The sequence below is a fragment of the Daktulosphaira vitifoliae genome, unplaced genomic scaffold, assembly GCF_025091365.1.
Source record: "Daktulosphaira vitifoliae isolate Bord-2020 unplaced genomic scaffold, ASM2509136v1 Scaffold_1, whole genome shotgun sequence".
NCBI classification, from domain to species: domain Eukaryota; kingdom Metazoa; phylum Arthropoda; class Insecta; order Hemiptera; family Phylloxeridae; genus Daktulosphaira; species Daktulosphaira vitifoliae.
In genome coordinates, this window is record NW_026099572.1 from 6,948,534 (window position 1) to 6,968,311 (window position 19,778).

Genomic DNA, 19,778 nt, shown 5'->3' on the forward strand with positions numbered 1-19,778 from the left:
GAGATATCCAGTTTTGCTAGTCAATTGATTGGAAACGATATATACATGGATGGACCTAATGACAAATCTGTTAAATTGAGAAACTTGTTGGGTAGCGGTCAATTTAAACTATGTAAACGGACGTCAAATGACCCGATAATACTAATAACAGATAATAAAAATAACAACGCATACGTTGAGCATGGGCGACGGAGACATTGAGACTATTAATTGTTTGTGGAATAACAGCGACGACGTTTTTGTACAAGTACATCAAAGTAATCAAGTAACCAACAGCCGATTAAAAAACGCTGTATTTTATCAGCAATTTCGGGCATTGATGACCCATTGGGACTGGTATCTCTAATAGTCGGAATTACACGATGATGATACCATAATTATTAAAAAAAAAAAACGACCAATATATGAATTCATTGAGATTCGTTCAACTATTACACAAGAAATCCTGGCTACGTTACGAACTCAAGTCATATATACATTTAAATTGCCAACATTGAAAATGCTCACTTTTTCTAATTTTCTAAAAAAATAAAACTGTCTAGAATATAGTAAATTTTTTGTAGTAATCTGTAATTTTTAAACTAAACTCTAATTTTGAATAGTTCAATTTGACTCCATATGCGTTAAATTATGTATTTACAACTTTCTATTATAAAAAAAAAAAAAAAATTATAAGAATATATTGATCCTCTTTCTGCAGTTAACAGAATGAAGTTATCAGTTAACAGAAATTTAATGAAGACAATTATGTTAGCAAAGAGTTGTTTTTAATAATTACAATTTTAAGTTATAGTAATATTTAGGTTACAAAATAACTGTTACAATTTAATAAAAGTTTGTATCAATTATTATTTTGTTTTTTTATGATATTTGATTAAATCACCAATCATTTTTAGATAAAAAAAAGTGCCAAAAATGTTCTATATTGTAAAACGGTATGTAAATACTAGAAATCATACAAATGTTTAAGAAAATATTTGATTGTATTTTTATTTTCATTAAAAATAGTATCATTAGAGTAAAAGTATTAAGCTTGGTCTACTTATCCATTTTCAAATTTAGCGTCCACCATAAATAAAATTAATTAAACTTTTTTGGATCAAACTGCCATGTTATACCTAGGCAGGACAAGAGCTGTGATCAAGGAATATTATATAATAAATACTGTCATTCATGTGCTTCACCTCCAGTCTAAATTATAAAATAGTAATAAATTCTGAAATTCTGTATCTATGCATCTATCTTTTTCCCTTATACAAGAGTCCACCCTAGAGTTAAATGTTGATGTCCCTACACCGTTGACACTACAAGCGTTGGATTGATCTATACACATGACTGGTAAAACAGCTATCGTACAAGTTGTCCGGCTTGTATCAAACACTTTATTCTTTAGGCTTTCCCCGTTTTTAACTACTTAGCACAGGGGCCGTGGAAGTATTCGTATCCCCTATCCATAGGGAGGAGTAATTAATAACTGATGAATCAAAATAAATATATATATGACACTAAAAAAAAATAATTTTCTTGACATAATTATTTATTTAAAAAAAATTGAGTGCCTATCATTAAAAAAATCACTCTGTACTCATTTTAAATATATATATTTTTCTATTTATTTTGAGTGTGCTGTGTCTTATGCATGTGTTTCAAATTGTATTTTTGTTAGTTAAATATATATTTTAAATATTGTCTAGCATAACAAGTGTGTCTGTTTGGTACAAATAAGAAAAATAGCGATTGTATTTTTATTTTTAATGATGTAAATTTTCTGAAAACTAATTTTTGTATTATTCTAAATAAAATATATATTTTTTTAAATTTAATATTTGGTAGATTTATTCGTCGATACTTTGATTATAATTTATTCAATTTCGTTATCGTAATCAAAGTATTTAAATCGAAGTTAACTATATTTGAATCGTCCAAATACAAAAGGACGTATATTCAAAATAATTGGTTTTCTTTCCTATGTAGTTATAATCTAATTCAAAAAGAATAAGTAGAATTTCACCATAAAATAACATTTAAAAAACATATTAAATTTTGTAGTAACTAATGCAGTTATAGTATCTAAAAGTACTTCCTAAGACTAACTAGCCAGCTGTGATATCATAATAATATATTAATAATTATTGTTTTTCCGTATTACCTATGCCGTAAAATAGTATAGCAGTTGTAGAGTAATTTTCAAGTGCTTATATACAACATACTATGCATAGTAATTTTATACCATAATACTTTTTACCCAGTCAACAAATACTACAACATGATCCTTTTAATATTAGCCATTCAATTTCTCTTTAAATAATCATTTGTTTGTGAATTTTCTATTTTACTTTTATTAGATGCATATGCATTTAAATTTATCTGTTATAAACTATCTTTTATGTCCATTCCTTATGTCTTGTAGGTGTGTCAAATTTTTTTTTCAAATGGTAACATACATAATTATCTTATAAAATAAATACTAATCTAACGAAGAAAATAATTTATACATTACAACTTTTGAACCAGTATTTAAGAAGTTATTAATATTTTTATGCCTAGACGAGAAGAGAAGTAAGGTTGAAAAATGCCTAGTGATAGAAATAATAGCACATAAATTTCACCTCCAGTCATTACTTCAAATTGTTAATAACTTCTAAATTCAGGTTCATAAGTTATTATCGACCAGTCATTTACTTAATTAGATAATTTTCTATTTTATTAACTAATTAAATATGTATGTTGCGTTTTAGAAAAATAAGTACACCTATAACACATCAAACATCATAAAAAATATTTTATAACAGATAAATGGAAATTCATATGTAACTAATAAAACCAAAAAAAAAAAAATTATTATTTTTTAGAGAAATCGAGTGGCTAACATTAAAATAATCATTTTGGTATACTAGGTACTTTTATTTTAGTGTATAGTTATATACATAACTATAGTTAATGTAGGGTAGAGAGTGAAAATCTGCAAAACCCTGTCTTTCCATTTCCTTTAAATATAAACAATCCATTACATTAGTAAGCAGGATTGCCTGCTTTTAATATTAAAAGTTATACACTATAATTAAAGTAGATAATGTATAGTTTAAAGTACAAAGTAGGCATATTTTAAGGTACCAATTATTTTTTCTCAAAATGTGTACAAAAACAAGTAACTTTTATATGAATTGAATGAAAAGATGTAGACTTAAATTAAGCATTTTGAAATTAACCCACCCACGAGTGTCTCGTTATATTTAACCATAATGTTGACATCGCAAAATTCATGATCTCAAATTGATTGTAAATTAATGAATTTTTACTAATAAAATCGATCAATCAAGTATTTAATCTGATATGTTCATTAAAAATTAAAATTAAATTATAATAATTATATTATATTATAAATATTTATATTAAAATACATAGGTTAAGTGATTTCATGTTTATAAGGATATATTAGATCAACCAAATATATCTCTGATAACTTCTGTATGACTTTTCAAACAAAATTAACAGAGGACAACTATAATAATTCTATTGTTACATTGAATATTTTTGTGTTAATTTCATTATCGATATTGCGGTAAACTTTATCTCTAACTTAATTATGAAGTTATAGTAGTATTCTCTAATATACTATCGTTATGAACTTTTTTCGAATCATGTTTATGTTGTGTCTCACTATTATCAGTATTAAAGTACCCTTAAACCATCAAGTATACAATTTTGAATGATTCAAAATTTAGGAATTGAATTTATTAATTCCTAGATTATAATATGGCTGGACATTAAATATGATTTAAAATAAAAATTAATACATTTTTGATATTATTCTTGAAATAAAAGACTGTTTTAAATTTTAATACATTGTTATGATATAACAATGTTAAATTATACGTTTATATTTCTTAATATGAGCAGATTATATATAAAATATATTTAACAGCTTTCTTGATTTTTAGTTTTATATGATAGAATAAAATTAAGATTTTTTTGGTCTAACAAAAAATTTGAAACATATTTTTCTATAATAAAAATTGATCACTTGTGGCTAATTAATCAAGTAAAATTAAAACTATATTAAAAATATTATTAATTTAAAAAACTAAAAAATATTAAACTCAAAGCCACAAAAAAATTAATGAAAAGTCGCGGATACGTATTTCGGAAACAATGTTACCATTATCAACGCTAAACACATACATATATATAGGGGTATATAAGGGAGTTTTTTCTAGTCGGGGTGTCAGTATGTGTTTAGCGTTGATAATGGTAACATTGTTTCCGAAATACATATCCGCGACTTTTCATTAATTTTTTTGTGGCTTTGAGTTTAATATTTTTTAGTTTTTTAAATTAATAATATTTTTAATATAGTTTTAATTTTACTTGATATTTTTCTAATTAATAAAAACAAATTATTTAATTGATGTGGCGCACCGAATATTTAGCAACCGCTTTGATGACCTCACACAGTCTTTAAAAATATAAAATATAATATGTTTTTTTCAATTCAGAAGATAAATGTTTCCTACATTTTACAATAAAAAATAAATAGTAAAAATTTAATCATATCGCCTTAAAATTTTACCAACATAAGTTTTTTAAATGAAAATATAATGTTTTACTAGCTTATATATAAAAATAAAACGGTAGTACAGTGGGGTAACGACATAGTGTGTATGTGGCATAGTTGGGACAAGTATAGATGATATCTGAAGGTGATTAAAATCATTGTCATAAGATACGCTTCAATGGAAATAATTAGATTGTGTTTAATTTTAAGAAATTAGTAAATTATTACAAAAGCAACAATAACTCTTATTCCCTTAATTTTATCCTGATTAGTTATTTGATTTATAATTATTATGTATGAATAAATAATAATTTTAGTAATTAAATTTAGTATGAAATTGATATTCAATAATTTTTATGGAGATATTATAAAAATGATAAAGTAGTTGTATATTTCTTTACTTTTAACGCGTATAAAAATTTAAAGGTCTTGATGCAATAATTTTCAATAAAAAATTTTTGTTACTACTAGTTTTATGCACTGGACTACAAGGAATTGTCATCAGAAACAAAAATATACTTTTTTAGATCAACTTTTCGCGATGTTTTCAAATGTGTAATTAGACTTTTTCTATCACTTCTAAGGTTTAATATTAAAACTTATTATTAAAAAATAAGTATTTAAATATAAAAAAATGATTAAGAACAAAAAAAAAATGTTTTAAATTAATACTGATTTCGATTTTTAATATGTTAAAAAAAAGGAAATTGACATATTTAACCAATATATTTAATCTTTTAGAGTAGATTTTTGTGAATGTTTACAATAAAAAAAAAAAGTGTATTGTGCAATACACTTTTCAATAAGTTATAGCAATATAAAGTAAGAAAAAAAGAATTTTGTTAGAAAAATCGTGTTTTTTTTATTAACTTTGATATCTGTTTTCACCATGAAGACAAAATAAAGTCCGAAATTTTTATTTCATGATAAAGTATATTACATTAACTTTAATTTAAGATATATCTAAAAGAGTCAGTCTTTACAGGACACTTTCAAAAATTAAGTTGAAAAAGTTCTACTTTCTGCATGCATTTTTTAGATTTGAACCCCCCTCAATTATAGGGTTTGATTTAAAAAAACAGTATGTCGAATGAATGATGTATATAAATACTATCTCTCATGAAAAAATTGTATTGATCCATACATTTTTTAAATAGTTATAGCATAATAAAATTAAAAATGTAAAATACAAAATCGAAAATGTTCACACAAAAATAGCATTTGGTAGCCATTTTCACTGTGAAGATAAAATAAAGTCCGAATTTTTTTTTTTTTCATGATAAAGTATGATACATAAGCTTTAATTTAAGATATATATAAAAGTGTCAGACCTTCCGGAACATTTTCAAAATTTAAGTTAAAAAAATTAATTTTTTGTGAAAAAGTTGTCATTTTAAATCCTCCCTTGTGGGCAGGTTAAGGGTTAAATTTATGAAAAAAATATACCAAATGAAAGGTAATGATATCATGCAACTACATAAAAAAATTATATTGATTTGGTTATTTTTAAAATAGTTATAGCAATTTTAAGTAAAAAAAATTTCGAAAATTTCGAAAATTAGCGATTTTTAAATTTGTAATTTTTTTTGAGGTTTCCCCCATTTACGGGCAACAAGGGAATTTTTTTCAATTTTTGAGTGTAATGTCTTTGACTAGATACGATTTGTGATCTTTTGACATATTGTTCATCAAAATCAGTCCAGCGAAAGCTCAGATTGAGCGTTCACAGACAAAAAAAAACACATCATAATAAAATTAATACCTTCTCAGATTCGCATCGAAGCTAAAATACTTAACTTAATTTAACAAGTTTAAGCATCATTTTAATATATTTTTAAATGCAACATTAGTTGTATTAACTTTAAGGAAGCAAAAAATAAAAAAATTAATATTAGTGATATTCCATTGATTCCGCTGCAAATAAAAGTCCAACTGTTTAACTGCATAACAACGAATATAACTAATATGGTTTAATTAATAATGGCTCTAATCCCAATAAGTCTTTGATTGATTTTATTATCATATAATATTAAGAATCATTATATTTTATCAACTAGCTTGACTCAACTCAAATCGAATAAATTTAATAATCATTTATTTACATATCTTGCCTTTTTTATCTAAAACGTAGTTCATAAAAACACCTGTAATAACAAACCATGACTAGAAAAATTAAAAATATATTTTTAGTACGCGAGTATACGCCTTAAAGTTCAGATAAAAGATGGTAGTACAAAATTTTTTATCATACTACTGACAACTTATTATTATATGATAGAACATTTCTATAAAATGAACGCAAAAATAATTATTTTTATATTTTTAGTTGTCTGTTTTACACCAAAACTTTTTGAAGCTAGTCACAATGCAGCAGCAGAAAAATCAGTAACAGAATTTGCAGAAGCAATGGCATCAGCATCAGCTGAATTGGAAAGATATGTTGCAGTAATTATTTTTTAACTAAAACTACAATCACTATTAGTGTGGTTATACTAATCACTATGTCTAATTTTAATATTTAAAGATACGATAGGATTGCTCAGATACATCACGTATAAAAATGATTACAGTTATATCACAAATAAATTTTTTGGTTATATTGAATATGTATTTATAATAATTTATAGGAATAAATAAAGTAAAACGGAAATATCAGAGATACCTTTTTTAAAAAATCACACTTTTTACATTTATAAGTATAATTAGAAGGTACTAAAGTTAAATAATGCTATTTTCAGATGATTAAAAGTACTGGCAGAAAAGATGCGGAAGATCTTGTTCTTTGTTTGAAAAATAGTGTATTTGAATTTACGGTAATTCTTCTTCTTCTTTTTCCTCGATTATATCCAATCTACTTGGGGTCGGACACCCTTATCCTGAACTTAAACTTGACATGATCTCCCACATTATCACGCACACATCAGCCGTCCTCATATTTTGTTCAATAACATTACTCCATCTCTTTTTTGCTAATAAATAAAATATAAATAATAATTATTTTTTATAATACTTTTTAGCGTGGCTAATCATTGAGTTTTGTGCATAAATATTAAGATTTAGATATGATGGGAATTGTTTAAGATATAACTGTTAAAATGTTGATACTTTTATTACAAATCAAATATTGTTTTTTATATTAAATATAATTAAAAAAATCGTTTATAAGTATAAATAAAATGAATATAGGGGGTAGTGTTTTTTAAGAATCATACTGTTTATATGAATGATTTTTATTAAAAGGTGTAAAGTCAAATTTTGTTATTTTTTGATTATTTATAAATATATTTATATCTTTTTAATATTAGTAGTAGTACGAATTTAGTTTCCATAAGTGGTTGAATAATAATTTTATTGTGATTTATATTTTAAGAATTATACTGGTGATCGAAGTCTGGTAAGACACTTATTTTCTCAGAAACTATTAATTATTTAAAATTTTTGTAAAAAGAAAAATTATTAAGTTTATAAAACTGTATAGCAATATGAAGATAAATAAATTTTTTTTTTATCCTTTCAAGGATAAAAATTTTTATTTATAATTTTTTTAAATGGGAACCACTATTTTTGATTTGATAATACGATAGAAAAAAAAATTACAAACAATTTTGTTTTTATAATTTTTTTTATCCGAACAACCGTTTTATAATTGTTTAAAGATTTTGACTTCCAGAAAAAATATTGTCATTTATTACATTTCATAATATCGGTGACAGTGCAACTGATATTTTTGTTAGATTAATAATACACCGAAAAACCGGTTTGAATATATTGTTGTTATCACTCATTTAGTGCGCAGTAAATTTTTATAGCTAATTTATCTGTCTTAACTTGATTAATAAAAATAGNTTGAATATATTGTTGTTATCACTCATTTAGTGCGCAGTAAATTTTTATAGCTAATTTATCTGTCTTAACTTGATTAATAAAATTTGGTTTATGCAACAGCAAATAAAAATAATGACTTCTGTATTTAATACAATAAAATGACAAAAGTAATTTGGCCTAAAATCACTTAACTTTAACAAGCTGTAACAGACGAACAATTAATCGGATAAAATAAATGATAAGAACAAATATGTTTCTAATTTTTTTTCCATCATATAATAAACATAAAAATAAGGATTCCCATTTAAGTAAATTATAAATATGGATTTTTATCTATGAAGGGACGAAAAAAAATATAGTCTGTCTACATATTATTTTAGAGTTTTTTTAACTTGACATATTTTCTATATAATAAAATTTAAAATTCTCAATATTTTCTGAGACAATGAGTGTCTTACCAGATTTCGGTCACTCTGTATATACTCTGAATAAAAATATTTTTATTTATTTTCTCTAATAAAAATAATAATATGATAGAAAAATAAAATACAAACAATTTCGTTCGTACAATTGTAGATTGTGTAGATTTGAATTTATCGAATAAAACCAGTTGTGGCAAAAAATTATGTCAACGTAAAATACAAAAGATTGGTTATGTTGTACCCAATATTTGATATATACATATTTTACGTGAAGTTAAATGATATCTAAAATTAGATTTATTTAAAAAATTCAAATCTACGCTTATGATTTTAATGAAATTAAGAAAATGTTTCAGGACATATCTTTCGCAGACATAACTACAATTTTATTGGATTATGGAAGATCCAAAAATAAGGAACAAGTGAAAATGTTTTTTCGAACTTTCCTCGAAAGTGAATTGAGTGATGAACTTATTACCGCTATTAATGATTATCCACGTAAATAATAAAAAATTCATTAGAAAAACCTAATTAATTATATTTTATAAATTATATAACCAATTATGCTCACTTATGCATTACAAGAACTGAATTAACTACAATTGAAGAAATCACTTTTTTTAAATAAAATTGTTTGTATGTAACTTAAAATGGTAACATAAAAACGTACTTTTTAGCTTCGATGTAAAGATGATATAGTATTGGTTTTACTATGATGTGTTTTTTTTTTTGTATGTGTCTGTTACCACTTTTTCTCAACTATCACCGAACCGAATTTTTTCAACGATACTTCAATAGTTCAAAAATCGTAACTAGTCGAAGACATTACCCTCAAAAATTGAAAAAATTTCAATCGTTCCCCGTAAATGGGGGAAATCTCTAAAAAAATTACAAATTTAAAAATCACTAATTTTCAACATTTTTTTTACTTAAAACTGTCATAATTTTTTCAAAAATGAACAAATCAATATAATTTTTTTTTATAGATGCTTGATATGGTATTTACCTATTATTTGGTATATTTTTTTTATAAATCTGACACTAAACCTGCCTACAGGGGGGGATTCAAAATGAAAACTTTTTCACAAAAACTTTTATATATATATTAAATTAAAGGTTATGTAACATACTATTATATTAAAAAAAAAAAACTTCAGATTATATTTTGTCTTCGCGGTAAAAACAGACATTTAAGTTATTAAAAAAAAATACAATTTTTGTAAAAAAATTCTTTTTTATTTTTGAAATTTATAATGCTTCAAGTTTTCGAAAAATGTATGAATCATTATGTTATACAAGCCGTTATTTGTCATATCCTATCGTCTAATGTCATTAAATGTAAATGTATAGATTTTTTAAACTGATTTACAGGTGAAAATATTCGTGTCAAGGATGCATTGCGTTTATTTAACCGTCCTCTTGAAAGAAGAAAGAAAATTGTTATAGTTATATCTGATGACGATTAATTTCATAAAAATATATTATTTTATATGATACATGCTATTAAAATATTAATATAGATGATTAAAATGACGAAAATATAAAACAAATATAAATAATCTTTCTGTTTGGTTTTTTATATTATTTTGTCATTATTTTAAAACTTATAATGTTTGCATATAATATGGTATTGTCATTTATACATGTCACATAATATTAATTTACAAGGCGCCAAAACAGAGTTCCCTTTTTTAAAACACAATATAACCAGTTAACTAAGGAATAGAATCTTATTATAGTAAAGTAACGCCTATATATAGATTCTATATTAAGCCCAGTTAATCACATTTAACAAATTATTAAGATCTCCAGCTCAAAAATCAGGCAAGGGATCGCTATACTACTCTCCTCTGACTATAAAAATCATTTAAAATCAGTTATTTTCAAACCAAACAGAATTTATAATAATTTGTAAATGAATTTTGTATTGGTGAATGTTTTATTGTTCATTAAATAATAATATTTTATTTTTCTTATCACGAAAATAAATGTCAATTAATATCTTAAACCTTAGTTGTTTCAAAATTATTTTATTTTTATAATAAACCCAATCTAAATTTAAATATTCATTGTGAGCTTTTCATACTAAGTAACTAGTCTTAAATCTTAAAACATTGTGCTGTTAGATAGCACATAGAATTTTTAGAGGATTTGTATTAGAGTTTAACTTTTGTCTTGATGATTTTGTACCAAGCACTTTCAAGGCGTCAACGTTGGGACACATTGGGGCACTACAATACTGCTTTAATACAATTTTTACATAGAAATAAATATTTTTTAATCTTATTTTGGCCAGACCAAAGGAAGCGTTAAAATATATTGGTGTCGATCTCTCAATAAAATTTATTCTTTCAAAAATATATTTATTCAACAAAAATGAAATAAAGGTATATTATTAAAGTTACATTTATAATAAAAATATAGAGTGATTAGTATCTTTTCCACGTAAAAATCACGTAAAAAAACCTTTTCTTCTATAGGAAATCATTTTTCTTTATTCTAAAACTTAATTTTTGTATTTTTGCACACAAGCTAAGCTTTTTCAATTTAATTTTCAAAAATTTTTCGGAAATATTGACACTTTTATTTAATCTTCATTTAAAGCTTATATTATATACTTTACTATGAAAAAAAAAATTCGAAATGTAGATTTTCTTCTTGGTGAAAATGGCTATCGTATTTAAAAATATGCTATTTTTGTGTTAAAATATTGTGTTTTGTATTTTAAAATATTTTACAAGGCGAATACAATGATTTTCATGAACATTAAATAATTTAATTGACATAGAATAAAGTTTATCCATACAAAAAATTAAAATCACTAATTTCTAATAATTTTAAAGTATTTATTGTCGAATTAGATTTGATATGCTAATAGTATTCAACTTCAAAAGTAAATAATTTTACTCTATAATTTTTAATTGTTAAACTCTATTTGTGTGTGCTACTATATGTTGTTATATAAATCATAAATCTAAAAAATTTCTAATTTCTTAGAATTAAACACAATTTACAATATTGCATTGAAGCGTTTCTTATAATAGTGATTTTAATCACTGTCTGATTAAATCTAAACTGGACCCAACTATGCCACGTTTCCATTGTGCCATGACCCCACTGTACTGAGTTTTATTTTATTGTAGTTAACTTTTTTTAGTTTCGGTGCTAAGCCGAGAATGTACCAATTTAACCTTTTTTTGTGTCTATCACTACTTTTTTCCAACTTTCATTGATAATTTTTGATATTTTTAATACTTTTTCAATTTAAACTGCCATACCATTTTTGAAAACTATATGGATAAAAACAAATTGTTCCTCATAGATACATTAAGTATAGTTATCCGGCGCTGGTGTTCCGNTTTTTTTGTGTCTATCACTACTTTTTTCCAACTTTCATTGATAATTTTTGATATTTTTAATACTTTTTCAATTTAAACTGCCATACCATTTTTGAAAACTATATGGATAAAAACAAATTGTTCCTCATAGATACATTAAGTATAGTTATCCGGCGCTGGTGTTCCGTTTGAAGACACTTTGATCGTGGACCGACTTAGGTCACTCCTTGTTTACTGATCGTCCGTACCTCGCAAATAGCACCTAGTGCTAACGCTGATCACGGTTGTAGTTGGGTCTCTTCGGGGTAATACCCACATAGACAGTAAAGATAACTTAAGTATTTATCTATCACTTGGTATATATATTTTAGCTTCGATGCGAAGCGGAGAAGGTATTAATTTTACTATGATGTGTTTTTTTTTTTTTATGACTGTTGCCACTTTTTCTCAGCTCTCACTAGACCGATTTCTTTTAAAAATACGTCAAAAGATCACAAATCGTATCTAGTTGGAGACATTACCCTTCAATTTTCTTCAACGATACGACAATAGATCAAAAATAGTATATAGTCGAAGATATTATGCTGAAAAATTGAAAAAATTCCCTCTTTCCCCGCAAATGGAGGAAATATCCAAAAAAATTACAAATTTAATAATCGCTAATTTTCGAAATTTTTTCACTTTTTTTTCTCAAAACTTATATAAATTTTTTAAAAATTAACAAATCAACATAATTTTTTTTATACTAAAACCTTAGATATTTCCCTTTCGTTTGATATCATTTTGTTGAAAATCTAACACTTAACCTGCTCATGGGGGGGGTGATTTAAAATAGCAACTTTTTTACAAAAATTAACTTTTTCAACTTAATTTTTGAAAATGTTCCTGAAATACTACGTCCTTCAAACATATATCAAATTAAAGCTTTTTTTATGTACTATAAAATGAAAAAAAAAAAATTGTCCCAACACTTTTTCTTCTACATTTAAACGGCTGCCATAGTTAAAAAAACACTATTTTTGTGTTAAAATTTTCGATTTTAAATTTTCAAATTAAAAATGCTATAACTTTTTGAAAAATGTATATATCAGCACAAATTTTTTTTTCTAAATACATTATAAGTACATCTTTCATTTGACATACTTTTTATTAAAATTGGACAATTTCCTCTTATATAGGGGGCGTTCAAAACTTGAAATATTGTAAAAAACATAGATCTTTTTCAACTGAACTTTTGAAAATGTTCCGGAAATACTGCGTCCTTTAAACATATATCAAATCAAAGGTTATGTTATATACTATCAAATGAAAAAAAAAAATTTGTCCCGACATCTTATCTTCTATGTGCAAATGGCTGTCGAAAATTAAAAAAAAATGTAATGTTTGCGATAAAAATTACCTTTTATCGGGATGTTCTTTGTACTTAAAACTGCCATAACTTTTTCAAAAATGAACAAATAAAAATAATATTTTTTTGTATTGAAACCTTAGATATTTCCCTTTCATTTGATATAAATATTTTTGAAAATCTAACTCTTATTCTGCTCACTGGGGGGATTTAAAATAGTAACTTTTTTACAAAAAATAACTTTTTCAACTTAATTTTTGAAAATGTCCCGGAAATACTGCGTCCTTTAAACATATATCAAATTAAAGCTTATTTTATGTACTATAAAATAAAACAAAAAAATTTGTCCCGACGACCTATCTTTTATGCGCAAATGGCTACCGTATTCAAAAATATGCTATTTTAACAAATTTTTTTTTTTTAAGTGAAACACTATCTACAGATTTACATCGAAGCGTTTTTTATGATAGTGACTTTAATCACTGTCAGATATCATCTATACTGGACCCAACTATGCCACGACCCCACTGTGCTGGGTTTTTTTTAATTTGATCCTTTACCTACTTACAGAGTTTTAAAATGGTAGATTTTTCACAAAAAATTAACTTTTTCAGCTTAACTTTTAAAATTTTTCCAAAATACTGACACTTTTATATATATATTCAGTTACAGGCTATTTAATATACTTTAATTTAAAAAAATAGAATTGTATCCACAGCTTATCTTCTATGTGCAAATGGCTGTCGTAATTAAATTCATTCTATTTTGTATTAAAATTCACGATTCATAAATTTAAGTTTATATTGTTATAAAATTTTTTTTTTATAAATATTATATTGATATATCCGGGCTTGTATTCGTAGTGAAAATGGGCATTAAAATAAAAAAAAATGTACATTTTATGTGTAAAAGTTAAAAAAAATCTAATTTTGTGATTTTTTTTGTGAAAGTTTACAATAAAAAAAAAAAATTTATTTATTACCATAACTTTTAGCTCAAATTGTAAGTTTGAAATTAACATCAATAAATATAAAATGTTATGAGAATTAAAAAAATTGTATCATTAAGATTAATATGCAGTTTGGAAATTTTATAATTACTATTTATAGTAAATTTATCAGAAAAACTGAATATTTTTTTTGCATATTTATCTTAATAGATAACTTAAATATAAATAATAGTAATCATTTCTTATTAACTCTTATTTTTTAAATAGATTCTACAATTGAAATTTGAACTGAATTAATTTTAATGATTTACATTGACTAAAAAAACCAACAAAAAAAATCCCAGCACAGGGGGTTCACGACACAGTGATGACGTGCAATAGTTGGGTCAAGTATAATGATATCTGACAGTGATTNGTATTAGTTTTACTGTGATGTGTTTTTTTTTATATGTGTCTGTTACCACTTTTTCTCAGCTCTCACCGAATCAATTTTCTTCAACGATACGACAATAGATCAAAAATAGTATATAGTCGAAGATATTATGCTGAAAAATTGAAAAAATTCCATCGTTCCCCGTAAATGGGGGAAATCTCCATAAAAATTACAAATTTAAAAGTCACTAATTTTTTCAATTTTTTCAATTTTTTTTTCTTAAAACTGCCATAAATTTTTTATTAAGGCCAAATCAATAGAATTTTTTTTTATATAGATACATATGGTATTTACCTATTATTTGGTATATATTTTTTTATAAACTTGACCCTTTAACTGTGCACAGGTAGGGATTTAAAATGACAACTTTTTCACAAAAAATTATCTTAACTTTTGAAAGTGTTCCGGAAATACTGACACTTTTATATATATCTTAAATTTAAGCTAAAGCTATACATCTTTTTTTCGACATACTTTTTTTTTAAATCGGACCATTTAATTATATACAGAGGTTCAAAACTAAAACATGCATATAGAAAGTTGAACTTTTTCAACTTAATTTTTGAAAGTATCTTAAATTAAAGGTTATGTAACATACTAATATTTAAAAAAAAAAAACTTCGGATTTTATTTTGTCTTCATGGTAAAAATAAACATCTAAGTTAATAAAAAAAAATACGATTTTTGTAAAAAAATTCTTGTTTATTTTTGAAATTTATAATGCTTTAACTTCTTGAAAAATGTATGAATCATTATGTTATACAAGCCGTTATTTTTCATATCCTATCGTCTAATGTCATTAAATGTAAACGAAAATGAAACAGATGAGCTATTTGATGATGTCATGACATATACAAATTAAGATTATAAAATATTTCATACTTTATAAAAATTAATTCTTAGTACTCTGTGATACTAAAATTTATAATCGATAAAGTGCTTAAGTTATTTTTTTAAGGTAACAAATGTTAATACATTTATAGATTTTAAGATACCATATTTTAATTTTTTAATAGTTTATTTAAAGAATAGGATTTTTTTTTTTTAAGAAAAAGTGAGTTTTATTATTTTATTTATTATGTTATTAAAAATTTTAAGTTTTTAATGTGGTAAAATTCCAATTGTGTATTTATACTTGTTTAAAAAAACAGAGTTCTCAGACCTTTAACATCATGGGTGGTTTCTGGTTGCAAATTGACTATAGTTGGTACTTAGTTGATACTAAATCATCCTCTACACAGGAATTCTGGATAGAGAAATATCTTAGTTCAAAACTTTAACTAATTACTCCCTGAACATTTTGTTTTCATCAATATTGCTAAAGGCTTTTTCAGTAAGTACTCATTTATTTATTGAGTTTTATGAAAAATAATCATTCTAAAGTTTATTTTTTCCCAAATTTTAAGGTGCCACAAGGATTTATACGGTGTTATACGTGTATTATACGATATTATACAACAAAAAAATAAAATACCGTATTTTAACAACTCTAACTGCATAACAACGAATATAACTAATATGGTTTAATTAATAATGACTCTAATCCCAATAAGTCTTTGATTGATTTTATTATCATATAATATTAAGAATCATTATATTTTATCAACTAGTTTGCCCAAATCAAATCGATTAATTTTAATAATCATTTTTTTACATATCTTGCATTTTTTTTCTAAAACGTAGTTCACGAAAACACCTGTAATAACAAACCATGACTAGAAAATTTAAAAATATATTTTTAGTACGCGAATTATACGCCTAAAAGTTCAGATAAAAGATGGTAGTACAACATTTTTTACCATATTACTGTCAACTTATTATTTTATGATAGAACATTTCTATAAAATGAACGCAAAACTAATTATTTTTATATTTTTAGTTTTCTGTTTTACACCAAAACTTTTTGAAGCTAGACACAATGCAGCAGCAGCAAAATCAGTAGCAGAATTTGCAGCAGCATTTGCATCAGCAGCAGCTGAATTGGCAAGAAATGAAAGAGTAATTATTTTTTAACTAAAACTACAATCACTTTTAGTGTGGTTTTACTCATCACTATGTCTAATTTAAATATAAAGATACGATAGGTTTGCTCAGATACATCACGTACCAAAACGTTTACAGTTATATCACAAATAATTTTTTCGGTTATATTGAATATGTATTTATAATAATTTATAGGAATAAATAAAATAAAATGGAAATATCAGGGATACCTATTTTAAAAAATCACATTTTTTTACATTTATAAGTATTATAAGAAGGTACTAAAGTTAAATAATGCTATTTTTAGATGATTAGAAGTACTGGCAGAGAAGATGCGGAAGATATTGTTCTTTGTTTGAAATATTATGTACATGAATTTACGGTAATTCTTCTTCTTCTTCTTTTTCCTCGACTTTATCCTATCTACTTGTCGTCGGTCACCCTTATACTAAACTTAAACTTGACATGATCTCCCACATTATCACGCACAAATCAGCCGTCCTCATATTGCATTCAATAACATTCCTTCATCTCTTTTTTGGTAATAAATAAAATATAAACAATATTTATTTTTTATAATAAATTTTAGCGTGGCTAATCATTGAGTTTTATGCATAAATATTAAGATTTAGATATGATGGGAATTGTTTAAGATATAATTGTTAATATTTTTAATATGTTGATATTTTTACTACAAATCGAATATTGTTTTTGTCTAATAAAAATAATAATATGATAGAAAAGTTAATTATAAACAATTTCGTTCGAACAATTGTAGATTTGAATTGATCAAATAAAACTAGCTAAGACTAACTAACTAACTAGATATATATATAATTTTAGACAATATGGTAGAAAAAAAAAATTACAAACAATTTTGTTTTTATAATTTTTTTTATCCGAACAACTGTTTACGTTTTATAATTGATTAAAGATTTTGATTTCCAGAAAAAAATATTGTCATTTATTACATTTCATAATATCGGTGTCAGTGCAACCGGTATTTTTGTTAGACTCTTTAGTCTTACAATATCCATAGACTTAGCTATTAATAATACACCAAAAACCCTGTTTGAATCTATTATTGTTGTCACTTATTTAGTGCGTAGTAAATTTTTATAGCTAATTTACCTGTCATAACTTGATCAATAAAATTTGGTTTATGCAACAGCAATTAAAAATAATGACTTCTGTATTTAATACAGTAAAATGACAAAAGTAATTTGGCCTAAAATCACTTAACTTTAACAAGCTGTAACAGACGAACAATTAATCGGATAAAATAAATGATAAGAACAAATATGTTTCTAATTTTTTTTCCATCATATAATAAACATAAAAATAAGGATTCCCATTTAAGAAAATTATAAATATGGATTTTTATCAATGAAGGGATGAAAAAAATAATGGTTTGACTACATATTATTGTAGAGTTTTTTGAACTTGATATTTTTTTTCTATAATAAAATTTAAAATTCTCAATATTTTCTGAGACAATGGGTGTCTTACTAGATTTCGATCACTCTGTATATACCCTAAATAAAAATATTTTTATTTATTATGTCTAATAAAAATAATAATATGATAGAAAAATAAATTACAAACAATTTTGTTCGTACAATTGTAGATTGTGTAGATTTGAATTTATCGAATAAAACCAATTCTGGCAAAAAATTATGTTAACGTAAAATACAAAAGATTGGCTATGTTGTACCCAATATTTGATATATATATATATTTTACGTGAAGTTAAATGATATCTAAAATTAGATTTATTTAAAAAATTCAAATCTACGCTTGTGATTTTAATGAAATTAAAAAAATGTTTCAGTACATATCTTACGCAGACATAGCTAGAATTTTATTGGATTATGGAGAGTCCAAAAATAAGGAACAAGTGAAAATGTTTTTTCGAACTGTCCTCGAAAGTGAATTGAGTGATGAACTTATTAAAGCTATTAATGATTTTGAACGTAAATAATAAAAAATTCATTAGAAAAACCTAATTAATTATATTTTAAAAATTATATAACCAATTACGCTCACTTATGCACTATAAGAATTGAATTAACTACAATTGAAGAAATCACTTTTTTAAAATAAAATTGTTTGTATGTAACTTAAAATGGTAACATGAAAACGTACTTTTTAGTTTCGATGTAAAGCTGAGAAGGTATTAGTTTTACTGTGATGTGTTTTTTTTTATATGTGTCTGTTACCACTTTTTCTCAGCTCTCACCGAATCAATTTTCTTCAACGATACGACAATAGATCAAAAATAGTATATAGTCGAAGATATTATGCTGAAAAATTGAAAAAATTCCATCGTTCCCCGTAAATGGGGGAAATCTCCATAAAAATTACAAATTTAAAAGTCACTAATTTTTTCAATTTTTTCAATTTTTTTTTCTTAAAACTGCCATAAATTTTTTATTAAGGCCAAATCAATAGAATTTTTTTTTATATAGATACATATGGTATTTACCTATTATTTGGTATATATTTTTTTATAAACTTGACCCTTTAACTGTGCACAGGTAGGGATTTAAAATGACAACTTTTTCACAAAAAATTATCTTAACTTTTGAAAGTGTTCCGGAAATACTGACACTTTTATATATATCTTAAATTTAAGCTAAAGCTATACATCTTTTTTTCGACATACTTTTTTTTTAAATCGGACCATTTAATTNTAAGCTAAAGCTATACATCTTTTTTTCGACATACTTTTTTTTTAAATCGGACCATTTAATTATATACAGAGGTTCAAAACTAAAACATGCATATAGAAAGTTGAACTTTTTCAACTTAATTTTTGAAAGTATCTTAAATTAAAGGTTATGTAACATACTAATATTTAAAAAAAAAAACTTCGGATTTTATTTTGTCTTCATGGTAAAAATAAACATCTAAGTTAATAAAAAA

At 24.4% G+C, this 19,778-nt stretch overlaps 3 protein-coding genes across 4 annotated transcripts in view; 2 read left to right on the forward strand and 1 right to left on the reverse strand.

Annotated features, from left to right (window-relative positions):
- LOC126894926 (uncharacterized) overlaps window positions 1-19,778 on the reverse strand; it is a 71,814-nt gene that overhangs the window by 48,276 nt on the left and 3,760 nt on the right. The window lies entirely within an intron of this gene.
- Window positions 6,783-10,362, forward strand: LOC126895364 (uncharacterized). 2 transcript variants are annotated; one of them, XM_050667205.1, is made up of 5 exons: window positions 6,783-7,000; window positions 7,294-7,368; window positions 7,926-7,949; window positions 9,159-9,300; window positions 10,174-10,362. In XM_050667205.1, exons 1-5 carry the CDS (start codon window positions 6,827-6,829, stop codon window positions 10,266-10,268), a joined length of 510 nt encoding a protein of 169 aa, XP_050523162.1. In that variant the 5' UTR covers window positions 6,783-6,826; the 3' UTR covers window positions 10,269-10,362. The 2 variants fall into 2 exon arrangements, with proteins under 2 accessions (XP_050523162.1, XP_050523241.1); XM_050667284.1 differs by lacking the exon at window positions 7,926-7,949 and having other exon boundaries at window positions 6,788-7,000.
- On the forward strand, window positions 16,654-18,933 carry LOC126896042 (uncharacterized). Its single transcript, XM_050668509.1, has 3 exons — window positions 16,654-16,868; window positions 17,161-17,235; window positions 18,685-18,933. The coding sequence occupies exons 1-3, from the start codon at window positions 16,695-16,697 to the stop codon at window positions 18,832-18,834; spliced, it is 399 nt and encodes a 132-aa protein (XP_050524466.1). The 5' UTR covers window positions 16,654-16,694; the 3' UTR covers window positions 18,835-18,933.

Bases quoted from the DNA above. Each gene is read 5' to 3' on its own strand.
- LOC126895364 (XM_050667205.1), top strand. From the start codon at position 6,827: ATGATAGAACATTTCTATAAAATGAACGCAAAAATAATTATTTTTATA. The intron at 7,950-9,158 runs GTAAGACACTTA...AAAATGTTTCAG, and splicing joins ATACTGGTGATCGAAGTCTG to GACATATCTTTCGCAGACAT. The intron at 9,301-10,173 runs GTAAATAATAAA...ACTGATTTACAG, and splicing joins CGCTATTAATGATTATCCAC to GTGAAAATATTCGTGTCAAG.
- LOC126896042 (XM_050668509.1), top strand. From the start codon at position 16,695: ATGATAGAACATTTCTATAAAATGAACGCAAAACTAATTATTTTTATA. The intron at 16,869-17,160 runs GTAATTATTTTT...TGCTATTTTTAG, and splicing joins AATTGGCAAGAAATGAAAGA to ATGATTAGAAGTACTGGCAG. The intron at 17,236-18,684 runs GTAATTCTTCTT...AAAATGTTTCAG, and splicing joins ATTATGTACATGAATTTACG to TACATATCTTACGCAGACAT.